This window comes from Nymphaea colorata, chromosome 5 (genome assembly GCF_008831285.2).
Source record: "Nymphaea colorata isolate Beijing-Zhang1983 chromosome 5, ASM883128v2, whole genome shotgun sequence".
Classification (NCBI taxonomy): domain Eukaryota; kingdom Viridiplantae; phylum Streptophyta; class Magnoliopsida; order Nymphaeales; family Nymphaeaceae; genus Nymphaea; species Nymphaea colorata.
The window spans coordinates 26923097-26940899 of NC_045142.1; the positions used below are offsets into that span (position 1 = coordinate 26923097).

Sequence of the window (17803 nt, forward strand, 5' to 3'; positions counted from 1 at the left end):
CAGCAAGACAATAGCTGAAAGAGGGATTTCCATCCTAAGTCTCCCATTCTTAAGCCATAAACCAGTAGGAAACATAAATCAATACCAGAACAAGGCTACCCTTGTGCAAAACATAACAGAAGTAATGAGCTGTATTGCAATAAATTAATAGGAGGATACATAAGAGTTTCAGCATCCACATCTAACGAAAATATATTCACCAAGAAGGATCTAGATCGGCTACAAGTTTGGAACTTGTTTGTTTCTTCGTAACAAAATGACAACAATTTACTATGTGGATGAAAACATCGCAATTTTTCCAGGAATCTGACTGATTAACCTGGAATCCCTCCATCAAGCCGCAGACAGTAAAAGAGAGCAGAGTATATCCTACAAAAAAAGGAATGCAAACGTACCGACGGACTGTGAAGTTAGAATGTTACTGAGATCAGCAGGCCCTTCCGCGGGTTTCAAAAAATAAACTCATCCTCTCCGTAGCTAAACCTAAACCTTCTCATCACCGTGTTCTGAACCAGCATGTTTCTGAGACTTGTCCACAGTAAGTGAGTAATTCCGACGCTCTTTGCCTCCAGGTTTGGATGAAGCGTTGCCATACCAGATCATTCCGACCACTGCTAAAACCATGCCTAGAACAACTTGTAAGTTCAGACCTTCTCTGCCAAAGAACAAGAAACCCAGGAACAAAACAAGGATCGTTTTCATGTGGCCGAGGACTTGGAAGGAAACAGCAGTGAATCTTCCAATACAGATGAACTGACTTAGGTTGGTGCCCACTGCTATTGTGCAGGACAGTGCAATGAATAACTGGAACAGGAAAACAAAATAATCAGCAAAGAAATAGAAACAATAACAAAAAACATATAGGAAACTTAAAAAAACACAAAAGGTTGATAATTGGCATTTAGCTCAAAGACGTCTGACAAGTTGACCCTGCAGGGACAGAGGATCTTCACACATACAAAACTCAAATTGAATATTGATACCAGTAGAATGGATATTAATTTACATGAACCACACAGATGATGACACTATAAGCTCCAGAAAACTGAAAATTGGATCTTTCAATAGAAAGGCAATATAGCTATGCTCGACAATGCAGGTTATAATAATTTGTCATACCCTTTTATTTCTCCTCTCTTCCTTCCCTAAGGCACATACCACCAGTACAACTTATTTCTACAAGGGATAATAAGAAAATTAATATATATATAAATTGCTTACTTACCACAGATACCACGTTGAAATCATACATATCAATTCTTTTATTTGTCAACCAGAAATCCAAGAAGGGCCCAATGATCAGCAGCGTCGCAGCCTGAACTGGGGCAGTATGGCCCAAGAGGTTGAATGATCCGAGAGAGTACTTCCGTTGCAAAAAGTGTACATACTGCAACGAAGAAAAAACATGCAAGTCAATTTTTACCATCATTATTTCTAGTGTACTAGCCATCACATTCAGGGGAAGGGATAGCAGACCCAATTCACAGACAATAGGTGGCGAAGACTTCCACAACAGAGGCTTATCGTATACATTCCAAAATTTAAGCTAATTTTCTGTCCTAAAAGTATTGAACCAGTCATTCCATGATATAAGAAAACATGCTTCGTAATACTTTGTGTGGCTATATCCATTTTCCAAGATTAAGTTTCACAATAACAGAGCTGCAACTTGAACAATAGCCCTGGAACATCAGGAAAGATAGAAACCATTTGCTAATAATTGGTACACCTAGCTTTATACAAGTAATAATGAGACAAATGCCACTAAAGTTAGAAAAGTATTTGCTAAGAAGAGGCCATGTAGACTTTGTACTTTGTATGCTAAAGGAATTGCTTCCAACCCTCAGCTTCAGAGCACTCAAGTACACAACAAGGCCATCAATGGAATCAACAAACATATAGTTGATTAATTAGTTAAAAATAAGTAGTGGGTCAAAGCAGTTCTCCTGAGGACTGAAATCATCTGAAGTAACGTTCCCATCAAATCGATCCAGGCCCAATCCCTGTTCAGCTGTCAGGAGTTGAGCTGTTTCAAATTTTCAATACAGGTCCTGAAGGAAGGGAAAGAAATTCGCGGTAACCGAAATAAACTAAATGTGATGACCCAGTGTCAGCACTATAAAAATGGTGGGGTTGAGATCCACAATTTACTTACATATTGTTGCAAGGAAGTGCTCCAAACAGCAATAACAGCTGCAAGAAAGCCCTTTGTGTTAACACTGACATCAGTCACTGTGCAAACACCAACACCTATGAGAACAACAAGTATACTAAGCTTTGTGTCTCTTGAATATCGAATATGATCCAGGACAACTTCCAATAAACAAGAAACTGGAATCATGCTGAGCTTTGCAATCTGCCAATCAAACGACAGTTTGAATTATTAACAGAGGTAAGTAATCTGTTATCATAGATCACCAGAACTGGTCAGAACTGAAAGTGATTACCTGATAAAACCCCACAGAGTTCCACATGAGACTCACATTCATGCCAACAATGGAAAAGTTTGCAAATACAACAAATTTGAGAAGCTCTGACACTGGTAGATGAGAGGCCTGTATGTAACCCATCCATCTAAGAACCATAGTCATAAGGGTTGTGGTCGCAAAATGTAAGCCAGTTAATGTTGTTGCTGTAGAAATTCAATTCCATGCAAAAGAAGACAAGAAAAAGGATTAGAGAAACCTTTAAAATAACAAGGATACAGCAGATATTAACTAAGGTAGGACACAATGTCCAGAAATTTTCAAACATCGCCAGATATTATGACATACCCGGCTACTGCCAAATAACCCCACCACCCTCAGTGGTAATAAAGGGAACACAATTGCATGACACACATACACACATAAATCACTCGCTCAGACACCCTTGCACATGTCATGTTCAGATCAGGTAAAGTACAACTCTGACATACACCACCAATAAAACACGAATGAGCAACTAAAACTTCTGCAGGAATTGACAGTAGAAGTTATGGAACCCTGTGAATAAGAATGCAAGCTTCGGCCAAGAAACTAAGCAATTAACTGAAGAAATTTTAGGAACAAAGTTTCCCTTCGTTTGCTTTAGATATCCTTTGAAAAGCTCAACAATTGAGTTCTCAGTAGTAACATAAATAAAAGAGAAAAATTATCCAAGGCAAAGAACTGGAAGAGGGATCCATGGGCATACTAAAGATCCAATACAACAGTAGCGCAATAACTTAGGGAGCTTTTAACAGAAACTTGAGAAACGGAACTAAAGTTTTCGTTAGAAAAAGTAGCCTTATCTGGCAATCCAAAAGGCACACGAGAGAAATCAATTGATCCTTTGATTGAAATGGAAAAGAAACTACTAAAGACATGGTGGTAGCACTTGTCACTAGTCAAGAACAAAATTAATTATCGAATCTCCCATGTAACTATCAAGGATTTCATTTATCATTGATAACCACAGAATATACATGTAACTGAAGTCCATCTAGCGTGATTCCTTTACACATTTGTCAATCATCGAGTCATTAAAACTAAAACAATAGGATAAGACCAAAAAAGGTTGTTATTCATTATAAATAGCCCTAGGAGTCGATATAGGAGAGTCCCTCAAAGCCATAAGCATTCAAAAGACTATAAGAGAAAAAGGGGAAAGACTGGAATATCATAAACTGTTGCTAATCGAATCGATTTAGGTGCTCCCGATCAGCTAAGCAAACTGGCATTTTGCATTTTTTGTGTTTATAGAGCTTCCAAGGATGAAGCTTCCAGAACACAAAGATGGAAATCAAGATTTAGCAGATCCACACTTTCCGGAAGGCGGAACACTGGAGGATCAACTAGAGACACTGTCTAGGTCAGCAAGTAGGACTAAAAGGCTGCAGACTGTCAGACACAAGCTTTCTTTGTTTTGAATTAATAGAATACAGAACTGCTAACCGATTTAATCAATACAATCTATTATTTTCTTCCCATTATCTTTTCCATTCTAGCAAATCGAGCTAACAAGATAATCGGAAGAGGAGAAGCAAATGAAAAGCTGAGAAATTACCAAAACTAAAGCCATAGGTGGCCATCAGAGCCTTGTTGACTAAGATGATTCCGACTGACGTAACAACATTGAACATCCATGATGCGATATCCACTGCAGCCTTCTTTTCTGCCTTGCTAGACGGCGCCATTCCTTCGCCAAAAGAAAAGGGAAAAGGAAATACTCTTTGGGTGTTCTCCCTCACGACTCCATTCTTCCCCAACGCTCAGAACTAAGCTAATACGAAAGAGCAAATTGTTCACCTTCGGACAGTTTCCACTCACTGCTGCGTTTTACTAGAAGAACGATCTATAAAGGTTCTCCAACTGAGGACTTTGGCATACGGAGTAGTTCCAGTCCCCCTGCAATTTCTTCCCGACCGATCTCCTTAAGAACAGAAGATGAACCAGAGGGAAGAACTCCAGAGATCTCTGAATCACTTCTAGCGATCTGAACCTCGGGACTCCCGCGCCCTGTTCTGCTGACGGAAAAGATTCAGTATTTCCAGAAACATGAATTCCACAACTGGCCGGATTCGCAACATCCGACGATACATGAACTCAAATGTAAAAAGAATGCATCGGCTGAAAATGGAGAAAAGATCCGCAACAAATGAGAACTACCGGTCAGTACCTTTCTCGTGGATCTTCAGCACTGCGATCTCACAAGGCCAGCTTCCGATCTACTTCCGACGGACATCTTCGAGACCAGAGATTGCGGGGACTACTTCCTACTGAGCCCGATGAGTTCGCCGGTCGGCCAGGGACCGGGCGACTCAGATTTGCAATCCCCGCAGCGACGGATCCACCCGCCAAGACGAACGAGGTGTCCGCCGGCCGGAAACGGGAGCTGGTACCGGCAAAGGGGGAAGATCTCCCGCCTAGAAAAACCAGAGCGAATACAAAAAATTCCGAGATACCTACCACCTGATTGAGGGCGAGGGAGTCACGCACAAAAGCGGAGGCATGGAGGAGCAGGAGCAGGAGGAAACAACCGTTTTATTTTGCGCATTTATACGAAACCGGCAATCAGATTTTCCACGTGGCGCTCAGATGCGAGGAGGCGAGCCTCTCAGACCCGCTGGATCCCGTTAATTTTTCCGATCAGTTTGGCTGCAGATTTAATGACCCAAATGCCCCTCCCCGCATAAATCAACCATGTCCATCCCTGGGCTGGAACACACCAATTTTATTTTTATTCTCTTCTGTCTTCATTTGTTTAGAGTTTTTGCTCTCATATTTATATCCACCACTTGTATTATACAAAAAAAATAAATAAATAAATAATGATATTTTTATTTTAGTTAAAATTTAAAAACTTTAATTCCGTCCATTTCATAAAAAATTTCTGGCTCCAATATCCACAAACGCATAATTGTTTCTTTTCTTTTTTTCCACAAAACAAAACTCGAACAAACATTAAAAATGGTCCCAAATGGCTTGCCCTTGTTTACCAAGGAATGTGCAATTGGCAGTGAACTGATCATACAAATGAAAATTTGAAAAGAAGTTTAGCTAGTTAAGGAGGAGGAGCATTTCATCCCATCTTGTGGATCTATGAGAGTCCAAACACCTTTTCTTCTTATTTAAAGTATTGTAAGGTTATTGCTTGTTTCGGGGTTTGAATGAATGCCCTTTTAACTCAAGCATTGCCGTCATTTGTAGCATAGAAGTATGATGCACCGAAACGCTGACCTTTTCAAATTTGTGTTGGAAAATAGTGACAAAAATATATATGGATAAACGAAAAGATCACTTGGGCGCCATGAACTGGAAATCAAGCGCTTGGGATGAAGCTTTTATGGGATCAGCTGGAAGGATTAAGAGTTAGAGCTGATTCAAACACGATGCAATTAAAAATGGGACAAGCCATAATGTATCATATCTGACCCATTTGCAGCCCCTGGGCTTGGCTCGCAAATTGACTAACAAGAGTTGAGTGGGTGGCCGAGCTGCAAATGAGTCAAGGTTAGGCTTCGCTTGCCAGACTCAGCATCAACATTTAGAAAAATCTTCTGCTCCTTTCACTCAAAAACTTGCATGTTTGTGCCCTCTCACTCCCTTCTTGTGGGGAGGTGAGAGGCTTTCATGAGTATGATCAACATGCAAACCTAAAAAACAAGAAGCTTCACCTGCCGCTTGGATGATGTTAAGTAAAGCAGCATCAAAATGCCAAATTGTTCGTATTATTTTCCATGTTAAAATCTGATTTTGGATTTCTATTTTACAAAAATTTGTTGCACATGAAACCTGCATTCAGGTGAAAGATGTATACCTTTGGCTTGTGCAAAGAGTTTGGCAAAGGTTTCTTACCAAAGGAGTGTACCTACCTTCAATCTTGCAGCAAGGATCAAACACCCTAAAATGCGAATTCGCAACGTCACTTCACTTAAGTTGGTGCGAGTCGATTTGACAATGAAAACTGTGTTCCTGTTGCCAAACAACTCCTTTAGGCATGGGGCATGCCGGGGAGCCTTACAGCCCATCTCACAATTTTTTTGTCTTGTTTGCACCCATCAATTATGGTGGAGACGAAGTGTCTCAACTCGTGCTTTGGAGACTCTTCCTCCAACCTAAACGTCGCCTTCCTATAAATCACGTCCACCACAAGAAAAGTAACAGGACACAAGAAAAGTAACAGGACTCTGAATTAGGCTACTGAACCTCTCGGATCACCATCATGCTGCCAATCTCGACAGCCAAACATATGTCATTTACTAATGCCTGGTCGCTTTCTCGACGCAGCCAAGAATGAGCGGTAGCCTCCATGGAAATCCCATCTCAAGAACCTTGGTAAAAACTGAGCGACTCTAAATTTTCCGGCCATCGCGTTTGAGCCCTCCAATCCTGTGGATGGGATGCGAATGACAATTATCGAAAGGCCATCGGCGTTGAAAACTTGAACTTGTGGTTTCATAACTAGAGATCAGGCAAGCAGATCATCCGACTGAGATTGGGTAGCACTACCGCAACCAGTTGGGTCTCCAGTTCGAAGAAGTCCATGAGGCTTGTGCATCAGCTTGCTTAACTGCATATCCAATGGAGGAGGAAAAAGAGAAAGAGCAAAAACAAGCTCAATTTCTTTTTCTCAGGTTTCAATAAGAGATGAGCAACGGAAGGTTTTGATGAGATTTCGGGAAGTGTCGTGGGCTGGTGCACCGCACTCAATACCAATCCGATTTGATGTCAAACGGGCTCATTGGTTGATGGTTGATTAGGTTCTTGAAGCAAAAGCTCCGTCTACCTAGCTAGGAGGGTTGGGCTTAGATTTTGAAGTTTTTTTAAGAGAAAATTGGAGGAGTCTAATGTGTGGTTGTGTCTGTTCAGAAACTTGGCTTTCGTAATTTAATTCTTGGGTTGTAGTTTTTTTACGTGAACTAGTGGAAGCGTGCCCAAACCAGCTTAAATGTCAAAAAACAAAACATACTAACAGGTCCCGCCAAAATGGGTCGAGATCATATGAAACGGAGAAGGGGACCAACTGCAGCCATGTTTTGTGGCGGAGTCGCCCTTCAATTCATATAGCCTTCTGTCGTTGAAAAGAACATAGGATTTAGACAAGTTTTCCCGTGATCACCGCCAACGACCAGGGCTTGCTTTGACACTACAGCTGTGCCACATGTTTCAAGATTGCCTCCTTCGATCTCCTCGCCATGGTTTGGAGCTTCTTCGTTTTTCATTTTTATGGCCGACCCGCGTTCTTTGCCCTCTCCCCAATGATTGGAGAAGTCCACAGTTAACGAGGCAACGATGAAATGTTGAGTAAAGTACTTCTCGGGAAGGTCTGCGAGGAGACATAATACATTGTTTTATGATTTGAACAAGCAGAAGACCCCTTAATCCCCCCTCTGACCAAAAATCTTCCTTAGAGGGCCTCTGACAGAAGGATGGGAATTCTTTGGACTGCTGCTTCAAGTGAAAAGTTTCATCACCGTTCAATACGATTTCACCTGCTCTACAACGATGACACTTTAAAGTTCAAAATAAGGAAGTCGGCCTTGGAGGATTCCGAACTCTCTTTTGAGATGAACCCGGCACACCATGGAAAAGGTATGGCACGAGACATTTTTCCTGCTATCAAACACCCGCGTAAGATCGTTGTACTTGATCTATACAGTAACCGAGTTACAAAACTTATCTAGCACTCTGTGTGTGTATGTTGTGTGTGTTTTATCTGCACAGCAACAGAGTAGCAAACTTTTCTGAAACTCCCCGTCTTATGTGTGTGTGCCTCCACACATGCACATACATGATCTTTGCTGCAAGCCTGCAAGCAAATGGAATGACCAGGAACCGGAAGATGATTTGCAGCAATTAAGAAACCAATTACTTCAAACATCTCTAAAGTTTATATGTAACTCACCGAACTCTTTAAAATACACTCCACGACCAAAAGGAAAAGAAAAATAAGGTAACAAAAGCCCAACAATAAAAATCAGAAAATACAGGAGGAATCACGAGGATTACACTATTTACGCATGATGATTACTGTTGGTTGGTTGGTGGTAAAAAGCGTTCCCACCATCCATAATCATACTTGGGATAAGGAGCCACCCACTGCTCTGGAGTTGAGAACTTGATGTCTACCGGGTTACAAGCCAATGCTTCCTCTAGACTTTCGGCTTCAAACTCTGCATATAAAACTCGGTCTAATCTCAGCTTCATGAACCTACAGGAAAATAACGAGAACAGTCAACTGGATGCATGCAATAAAATAGACATCACTCAAACCATCCTTATAAACATAAATGATAGCAGTCTTAGCATAACATTACCATCTCTTCTTAAACCAAGTTATAATAAGATAAATGCATCGTTTGGTCAGCTGTTCTGACGCAGAGGATAAAACCCAATAGCAATTCTTAGCTGTTCTATCTTTTAAATTTGGCATCACTAATCTTCAAGATCCAATAAAGTAACAAGGTACAAGCCTATTGCAAAAGCGCTTAAAGTAATGAGTGTTGGGTGAAGAAAAGCCTAATACATAGTTCGCGCAGAAACTGCAACCCGCTGCTCCCGAAAAGTAGAGGGTATTGGGTGAAGAAAGGTCTAGAACACATACTTCGTCACAAAGTGAAGACAACATGGGTGCTTCATTAATGACAGAGGACGTGGAGAAACCGCAACCCATTGCCCCCAAACAGCAGAAGGTACTGGGTGAAGAAATACCTATACTACAGCGCTTGCCACAAAATGAAGACAAGGTAGATCCCCTGGTACTATTCTAGCAATAACAAGTCTAAAGCACATGATGGAACTCCAAAATTATCTCCATGCACTTTGCTGCTTAGTTCCTTTAGTTACATTGAAAGGATAACACGGTAATCAGTTCCCTGGTTAAGAGAATATGCGGATATCATGACATAGAAGATTGGAGGACTGACCGAGTTCCGCGTTCAAATCTGGGAGAGTTCATTAAATTTTCCAATAACTATTGTCCTGAAATAGTGTAGAAGTCCCCTCTTAGTCAGAAGCAAGCAAGGGTTGGTGGTTTGTGTCGTGACGATACACGGTAAAAAGAATCATAAACATTCAATCATAGACAACAAACGAGAAAAATGAAATGATAAACCCAATATAAAAAAATGCGTCAAGTCCTAGCACACTCTTTTTTAGGACTAGATGCTTCCCAAAGATGAGAAAGAAGTCAGGTTTCCTCTTTCTTGATCATCCCAGTGAATGTATGGTACTGCAGGCATGTATTCAAGAATAAGAGAGAAATAACAAATTAGCAGGTGTCATATATAGGAAAAAAAGGTTTTAGAAGGAAATCGAAAACATGAGCTTGATAATGGCTTCAAATCTATGATTGGACTCAAAAAAGCATAGTCCTTGAACAATTTTACAAAGAAAAACCCACTCAGCTAAACTGACGAATGTTACTGTCACCTGCCAAATTGGTTTCGGGATCCCTTTGAACTTTTCAAGAAACAAAGAAAAGTGAAATTGGTTCCCACTTCCTACCAATTAATCTTTGCAAAAAAAGTTCATCAGTTCTCTTTTTTTGCTCTATTATCATGTTTAAAGATGGTTGCGAGCAAGATCCTTCGATTAAGATGCCACAACTTATTAGATCATGCTTGGAGCGACAACTAGTTTTATGCCCCAAAGTCACCTACAGAGTCAAATTCAGACATCTACTGCATCTCCTCACTGCCCTTCAGCAACATACCTAAACATATGTGCTACTCCTATCCACGTGGATCAACTAATAGCATAATCAAGGGCGTTTCCTGGTCTTATCCATGCTCTTATCAAGGCAAAATTGTATCTGCAAAGAAATTTCACCTTTTGTGTCTTACAGTAAAAATGGACAAAACTGATTTTTTAGCCAAAACTTGAAACATGGCCGTTTCAGACAACAGCATCACTGTTAACTTCTATTAGTGACCTTCCATTATCACCATTCGATAATATTAAACTTCAAAGATCACATAAAAATCACAATGCCGAAAACGGCTCGCCCTTGTTTCCTGGATGGTCTAGACATAAATCTAGCCTATCAAGGATGAAGACACACTCATAAGCTAGTTGGGGAGCCACCTTCATACTTTGGACAAGCAATAAGCAATCCACATGAAGAAAACAACAATTTGTAGCTCATCTTCTTCTTGGAAATTCAACATAGACACTTTTAAGTGGTTTAAAAGGAAGGAGGGAAAAAGAAGAGTGAGGAAGCGTACGTCATCCAGGGACCATCAGTGGATATTAGAGCGACGGCCGGCCTCCTCAGTCGACTCGTAATCGAAGGAAACTTGTCCAAGAACTTAGGTTCGATAACCAACCAGAAATCCTGCTCTCTGTTGCGCTCTCCAAAATTCCTGAGCCTCTCAAACATGAGCTCCTTGAAGTGCTCTTCCTCGTCCAACATGAACTTGGCGTTAGCGACCACAAAGTAATACTTTCCAGCGCCACTCTTTCCCTATAATTGAGATTTGGAAAGAGAAAAAAGAATACCATGATTAGTCTTCATGAATGACCAACGTATCGCTGGACTACTTCGTAGGTTCTGACAGATGTATACAATTTCATAAAGCTCGTACTCATGACTAGGTTAGTCCGGTTACAAACTTCTTAATCTAAAACTGGTTGCAATGCTAAGCTTCAAGGAGTGTAGCATGATAGTTAATACAAATTTCAGCAATCTATTTGCTAAAAAACGAGTGGATCTAATAGCATCCGAACTACAGAATTAAGTGTAGATTTGGCTATTATTGTAGTTGCAGCCTCTTGAGACCATCCATAAGTGGACTTCTATGACTTGTATATGCCAATTGTTCAAAGAAACAGAAAACCAGGGGCGATAAACTGATGGTAAGAGAAACGTTTTCCCACCTTGTCCTGCTTTTACTATACAAATGGGTACTTCACAAACTTAAATAATGAGGGGGAGAGAGAGAGGTGGGGGCTCACCTCCTCCTCAGGCGGCTGTTGAGGGGACTCCACCTGGTTAGATTCCACGGCAACGGCCCTGGTTTTGGATAAAAGTACCCGAGACAGGGCCTGCGTCCTTGTCGCCAGGGAGGCAGAGCGATGCTGCGGGCAAGCCATGCCGGCGGATGAGAAGCGACGGGCGGAGGGCGGACCAGCCAGGCGGTCGGGTCTGAAGGATTCGGCGGCCTGGCCCCGCGTTTGAGCCATCGCCATGGCCGAGCAGGAACCAAAATGGAACGGCGTCGCCATTGTCAGAACTCGGAAAGCACCTTCGCCAACGTGCTCCCTCCCTCGCTCTCTGTTCTCAGACGGTCCGAGGAGATGGGAGACGCGGATTTATTTTTTCTAAAACTGTTGGCAAGCAAGCAGGCACCTCAGCGGCTTATCGTTTCCCAGGCAATCTGAACTCTAACTCGTTGCCATCTATTGTGGAAGAAATCACGCAATTGCCATCCCTACAACTTCGGGCCGAGGGGCCTTCGTCATCAGCTTGATTCGGGTCTCAATTTTAAAAATGAACCAAAATTTGGTCCCTTTTTTATTGGCATATGTGTTAGCACCGGCCAGGTCTTAAAATAGTTCGTCGCAGGCGCTTTAAGATTAAAAAGAAAGATCAAGTGAATTTTATTTTATTCGGTAAGGTTGTGCCAATCCAGGGTTGGGCCCAGGCTGGGTGTCGAGCTCGGCTCCAGTCAACTCCGCACGAGTTCAATTAAGGAACCGAACTCAATCACTAACTTTAGGCTCTACTTGAGGCTAATGAGTCGGAGTCCAGGTCAGGCCAACAAGGTGTTGGGTTTTAGTCGGGTTAGTATGAGTTGAGCTGGGCTTGAATTGGGCCGTGCAACCCCTAAATTGAAGTAGATTCAGAGGAGGTAAGACGCTGCCCAAACCAAACTTAATCTGCGATCCATCTCTCGACCTAAATAAAAAGCAGTAGCAAGTGGGAGGTGGACGGTGGCATTTATGTAATCATTTCTCGAGAGGGCGTCCAGTTTGGGATGATCGAAGAACAGAGAAGCTGAAACCTTATCCACAGGCAGAGAACCTCTAATCGGCCTAAACCCCGGCGAAAGAATGGGGGGGGGGAAGATGTGACTTTTTTCCGGCACGTTGGCCGGAGAGGAATGAAACAAGGACAAACTACCTATTAAAACAGGATACCGTCATTTAAATGAATTAATAAAATTAGATCGTTGTCTTTATGAGCAACAAAAACCAAAGAGAAAATGAGAAATCGACGGCCGGCGGCTTTTTTTTTTTTTTTTTTTTTTTTTTTTTTTAGAGCTTTAACTGCTACCAAGTAAAGGAGAAATGTGGCTTCCACAAAATGACGGGACCTTGCGTTCGTAAAAAATGAGAGAGTAAATATGACAACGTGTTAAAGTTCTTATGAGATCTGCTCTGGAAGACATAGATAGCTTTTTGGTATATGATGCAAAAAAATAGTTGTTTGATCAAAGCGTAAGCTTTGTGGCAAATAATTAAAAAAAAAATATTGACAAACAAATTGTAACGGAAATTTAATTTTTAATTACTTCAAAAAATAAGAAGTTTGGCTCATAATAAAAGAAATATTAACAAACAAAATATAACGGAGAACTAATTTTCCTATTCAATTTAATCCCCATTATGCCGTATTTATCAAGAGTTTATGATCTGAGCGTGTGCTTAGAAAAGTTTGATAAGAAAAAGGAGCAACTCTCATTGTCTTACTTTTGCATCCAGGTTTGGCATGAAATTGTTTGAATACGTGTTAAATTCAGTTCGGGATTGTCCCGGAAAAAATGAATTCGTCAGCCACATATCAAATCCATTTCCGAATATGAGTCTCAATGATATGGAATGGATTAAGACTGCATTACAATCAAAATGTTTATGTCTATTAGACATTGCATCTAATTACTATAACATTCTGATCCAAATACAAATTAATGTGTCACGGGAAAGCTTTTTGAATTTGATATAGATCTGAAGAATGAGATATAAATGCAAATTACCCTTTTGTGTAAATGCTGGAATTGCTATATATATATATATATATATATATATAGAGAGAGAGAGAGAGAGAGAGAGCAACATAGTTTTACAAATACACTGTCTTTGTCTTTTATCTATCCTATCTACTTATATGAAAGCCTAATTCCGCCATCCTAGTAAGATGCCATAAATTGTGCAATGAAGTTGTTTGGTATTTCGAGATTTCATTGAATGCAATCTTAACTACGAACTATTCTTCCCCTCTTGCTTATTCCCAAAGAAAGAAAAGGTAGAACTTGATGAAGTGCGTACGAATCTGCGTAGCGATGATTCGCCATTAAAGGCGCCAGTGTATTTTCTATTCCCAACAATCGATTGATAGAGAAGTAAAACAGCAAAAAATCCTATGAGTTCATGAGTTGCTTTCACCTCTCTTTCTAGATCTCTCATCCTCCTCCCCTAATGAAACTCCAAATTTCTCTTTTTTCAATCATCACTGTGCAATTTGCTCTGGGGTTTCAAGCTAATAAACTCTCAGCACTTGAGAATCTACTCCCTCTCTAAAAGAGAACAATCTTCTTCTGCTTTTTAAGTGAGAAACAGAACTTGGTAGAGGAGGCTCTCTCTAGTTCCATTCTTTCTCTCGTCCAAATCGACTCCAATGTACACAATTTAGTCCATCCCAAAAATAAATGATTCCAAAGTCGGATCGAGCATTGAATTCCGGCATGCAAGTTGACTCCATGTAGAGCTGCCTAGTCCAAACCCACATGTGCCTTCACTAATTTGTTGTTTTGAAGATTTCATTCACTTCTTCTTCCATCTCCAACTCATCTCATAAAGTGCGAATCTACGCAAGATGATATCAACGATCCATCAGTAAAGACGGCAATGTATTTTCCATCGCTCGTGATCTGCCATTAAAGACGATTACAGTATTTTCCATTGCCAAAGTCATCGCCGACGGAAAAGGAAATAAAAAAACTAAAACTTGGCAACAAGAGCTCGTCCGAGAAGCAGGATAAAGAGAGATTATACATCCAATCGCCTCGTATCTGCAATCTGCGTATCTACTTTGGTAGAAAACTTCAGGTCTGCAAATGAGCCTTAAAGGTCGGAGAAAACAAAGCGAAAAAGTAAAAGGCCCACAACGTCACGATTGCTTTTCATCTGGAGACTCGCTGCCCCCTTCCCTCCATTAATGCGAAATGGCTGTGGGCAACGAGTAAGTTGCTCGCATTCGCCACTGTCACCGGCGTCTCCGTCCCATTGTTTAATTCAATTTCCCTACTATTAAGACTCGTACTAATGGCAGTGTTGACCTGAAACGCAGACATCAACCAACCAACACACGCAAACGAAACGCCAACGCGGCATAGAGTAATATTGCTCAGTTGGACATCTAACTTATCCCCTAGGTGGAAGATCAAAAAAAGAATTAAAAGAGAATCTTAAGAGAATTAGAAGGGAAAGATTTAGACCAGGAATTACAGAAAAAAACTTCTGCCAAGTTTAGATGGTGTAACAGTATAACAGAATGATCACGTAAAGTATCTATGAGATAGAGTGACATCAAAAGTAACAAGTAATAACCTTTAATACATGGTATTTGCAGTAAAGAAGGAGAAAAAGATCACAAACCAGGAATTACAATGAAAAACCAAACTAGCTGCCAAGTTTAGATGCTGTAACATGTGACACCAAAAGTGAGGGCCTTAAACCCATGTTTTTTGCAGCAAAGAAGAAGGGGAAGAAAAATAAAATCAAAAGCTGCCAACTCTAGAATAATTTCGTCCCTGTTTCTCATTTTCTTTTCTTCCCCTGTTCTAATGTGTTGGTAGGATGGAGCGACCAATTCTAACTCAAATAAATAACTGACAGAGAGCACAGGTGTCGTGAGAAGGTGTGTAGCTAGAGTTTCGTGTCGAAGATGCACTTCTGGCTCTCGATTGTCATGTTGCGCGTGTTTATGGCGATTTGGCAGATGGCGGAGGAGACGACGTGGCGGCGAAAGACGCCGAGGATGGTGACCCTGCCGGGAATGGTCGACCGGCTCTCGATGTTCATCACGCCGGAGAATACCTCGCCGATGAAGGCCAAGTTGGTGATCACTCTGTCAGCGTCGATCGTGACCCTGGTGCCGAAAGTCTCGGAGCCATCGGCGGGGATAAGTCCCGGCATGATGTCCACATCTCCGATCTGGATGCCGTGGAAAAAGAGGAGGCTGGAGCCCTCGTCGTGCCTGAAGCTGGCGCGGTTGGGGTTGTGGACTAGCAGCTGGGTATAGAGGGTGATGTTGAGCTGCAAGCGGAGCTGCGGAAAGCTGATGGTGGTGGCGAAGCCCTCCACGGAGGAGGACACCACCTTGGTGGTCGGGTCCTTCACCTTGAAGACGGTGAGCGCGAGGATGAGGATGATGAGGGCGAGGAGCAACAGGACGGCGGCCACGCAGCTGCAGCAGTAGCACCTTCGCCGTTTCTTCCGCCTGTCGTCCGGCGGAGCCTTCCCCCCTGTCTGCCCGACTTCGGTCATCATCTCTCTCCTCCCCACCGTTGCTCTGAAGCTCTCTTCGCCTTTTATGGGTGAAGAGTTACGAGGGAAGAAGTATCGCCGTCTCGTCCTAGCTCTGCTAAATGTGGTTTTCCGGGATGAGCCCTGGGCTCGCTGTCGCTGTGGTGGGTCTAATGCTGACTCTGGACATAGCAGTGAGTTTTAATATGACCTGTCTGTCTACACGAACCGTGTAGTTGGGAGTTGCGAGCTGAAGGTTGTTAGCATTCATTGTTCAAGAGACTCGTGAACGACAACAAACAGTGATGTTGATCGGAAACGTTCTTAATTTCTATGTTGATTGATAACGTTTTTGATTTCTATAATCAAACTTGAAGCCCACTGTGAGGAGTGGGGTCGTGTTAAGATATTATCTCATTTAATTTAATCCATACGACTGGCAAATGAATCGGAGGATTAGAGATGTCAAAAGATGGTAGATGGTATTCTAATTGCAGATAAATGTTCACATATTTGGATTCAGTTTCTTTCCAAATACAAATAAAGAATGAATCTGATGTTTAAATTCATAAGAACAAATCGATTTGACTTTTAAATACACAACCAAATCCATGTTACATTATGATATGCTAGAGAGAGCCTACTTTCCTATGAAATCGGAGTGGGGGTATGTTAAGAATCTACTTTAAAATGTAAGGGTAGCAAGCTAGAATATTCGGTTTTAAAAAAAAAATCCAAAACCAAATACGAAGCCAATCGGACATTTATCTGAAACTGAATCCTGATCACAACTTGATTCGATGTCATTTCTTAAAATCTGAATCCATCTGATTTCTTAATCATACGTTAATTTTTTTGCAATATCTAACTTTCCTTTTTTTTTTCTTCTTCTTCTTCCATGAACCGGAACTTGGATTCTCCATTTCATCGTGCTTTCCGCCGGATGTTCTAGAGATGAAACAGAGTCCAACTTGTTCGTTCATCTTTTTTTGAGGAGTTCAAAATATGCTATAGTGAAGGTACACTGTTCAATCAAGCGTCGTCCTTGTATCATATTGGCACAGACTTCAGGTAGAGCAGGTTCTTGTGACATTCTCCAAGTTCTGTTGTCAAAGAGTGACAATAATCAACACTTTGACGACTACGACATCACGCTGCCGTCCGCGGTCGGAACACGGCATCAAGATTCAAGAAATGGGACGTTAGATTTGCCGCCCAAGGGAGAAGACACTGGAGATGTCATCGGAAAAGCACAAACGGATTTACATTGAGAACTCAGCATTTCTGTTTCCGTTTCCATGAGTCAGGATTTGAAAAATCTGCTCTACACACCATCCTTTCCTTTCCTTTTCAAACAAGGTATAGTTTCATTCACCGTGGAAAGCCTCATCCCCTTCTCCCATTTCTACATGAAAAACAACAGGGGACAGATCTAGTTCAATTTTGAGATCGGAAGCTGTCTCCTTCCCTGGGCAATCAAGAAATTGCAGTATCTTGCATAGGCTAGCTCTGGTATTGTTCGACAATCTGTGGAAGGCACGCAACCCTAGCTTCAAGTGCTTTAAAGATAACCACTTAAAACGCGTGGAACTTGGTTCATTCGTGTCGGGCTGTGCCATGGGAGAAAAAGAGAAAATACCATCAATCACTTGAATCTGAAAGCTGAAGAGAAGTCTGATCACTGCACGCCAACGTATTCCAATATTCTTTTCCTCAAATCAGACCATGTCAAAAATGGGGAGCAAGAAGTCATAGTCATAGTCCAAATACATGCAACGACAATACAAAATCAGGCTTCGTGTCTTGAGAAATATATGGTTCATTCTAGTTGGACTTGACCCATTTTGATATCCTGCTCGAATGTCGTAGAAAAA

At 41.5% G+C, this 17803-nt stretch overlaps 3 protein-coding genes across 3 annotated transcripts; all 3 read right to left on the reverse strand.

Annotated features, from left to right (window-relative positions):
• Positions 1-113: 113 nt before the first annotated feature.
• LOC116254953 (UDP-rhamnose/UDP-galactose transporter 6-like) lies at positions 114-4987 on the reverse strand. The gene is made up of 6 exons (XM_031630632.2): positions 4639-4987; positions 4027-4483; positions 2448-2632; positions 2156-2356; positions 1226-1387; positions 114-804 (listed from the first exon to the last, which is right to left on the reverse strand). Exons 2-6 carry the CDS (start codon positions 4154-4156, stop codon positions 484-486), a joined length of 999 nt encoding a protein of 332 aa, XP_031486492.1. The 5' UTR covers positions 4157-4483; positions 4639-4987; the 3' UTR covers positions 114-483.
• A 3321-nt stretch (positions 4988-8308) lies between these two features.
• LOC116254955 (uncharacterized) lies at positions 8309-11807 on the reverse strand. Its single transcript, XM_031630634.2, has 3 exons — positions 11418-11807; positions 10688-10926; positions 8309-8673 (listed from the first exon to the last, which is right to left on the reverse strand). The coding sequence occupies exons 1-3, from the start codon at positions 11685-11687 to the stop codon at positions 8490-8492; spliced, it is 693 nt and encodes a 230-aa protein (XP_031486494.1). The 5' UTR covers positions 11688-11807; the 3' UTR covers positions 8309-8489.
• A 3098-nt stretch (positions 11808-14905) lies between these two features.
• On the reverse strand, positions 14906-16087 carry LOC116254616 (uncharacterized). The gene has a single exon (XM_031630115.2). It carries the CDS (start codon positions 15951-15953, stop codon positions 15330-15332), a length of 624 nt encoding a protein of 207 aa, XP_031485975.1. The 5' UTR covers positions 15954-16087; the 3' UTR covers positions 14906-15329.
• Between the last annotated feature and the right edge of the window lie 1716 nt (positions 16088-17803).

Excerpts from the sequence above, each read along its gene's own strand:
- LOC116254955 (XM_031630634.2), bottom strand. The coding sequence starts at position 11,687 with ATGGCGACGCCGTTCCATTTTGGTTCCTGCTCGGCCATGGCGATGGCT. Across the intron at positions 10,927-11,417 it reads AACAGCCGCCTGAGGAGGAG|GGAAAGAGTGGCGCTGGAAA; the intron begins GTGAGCCCCCAC and ends TCTCAATTATAG. Across the intron at positions 8,674-10,687 it reads ACTGATGGTCCCTGGATGAC|GTTCATGAAGCTGAGATTAG; the intron begins GTACGCTTCCTC and ends ATTTTCCTGTAG.
- LOC116254953 (XM_031630632.2), bottom strand. The coding sequence starts at position 4,156 with ATGGCGCCGTCTAGCAAGGCAGAAAAGAAGGCTGCAGTGGATATCGCA. Across the intron at positions 2,357-2,447 it reads ACTCTGTGGGGTTTTATCAG|ATTGCAAAGCTCAGCATGAT; the intron begins GTAATCACTTTC and ends TTTGATTGGCAG. Across the intron at positions 805-1,225 it reads ATTTCAACGTGGTATCTGTG|TTATTCATTGCACTGTCCTG; the intron begins GTAAGTAAGCAA and ends TTCCTGTTCCAG.
- LOC116254616 (XM_031630115.2), bottom strand. The coding sequence starts at position 15,953 with ATGATGACCGAAGTCGGGCAGACAGGGGGGAAGGCTCCGCCGGACGAC.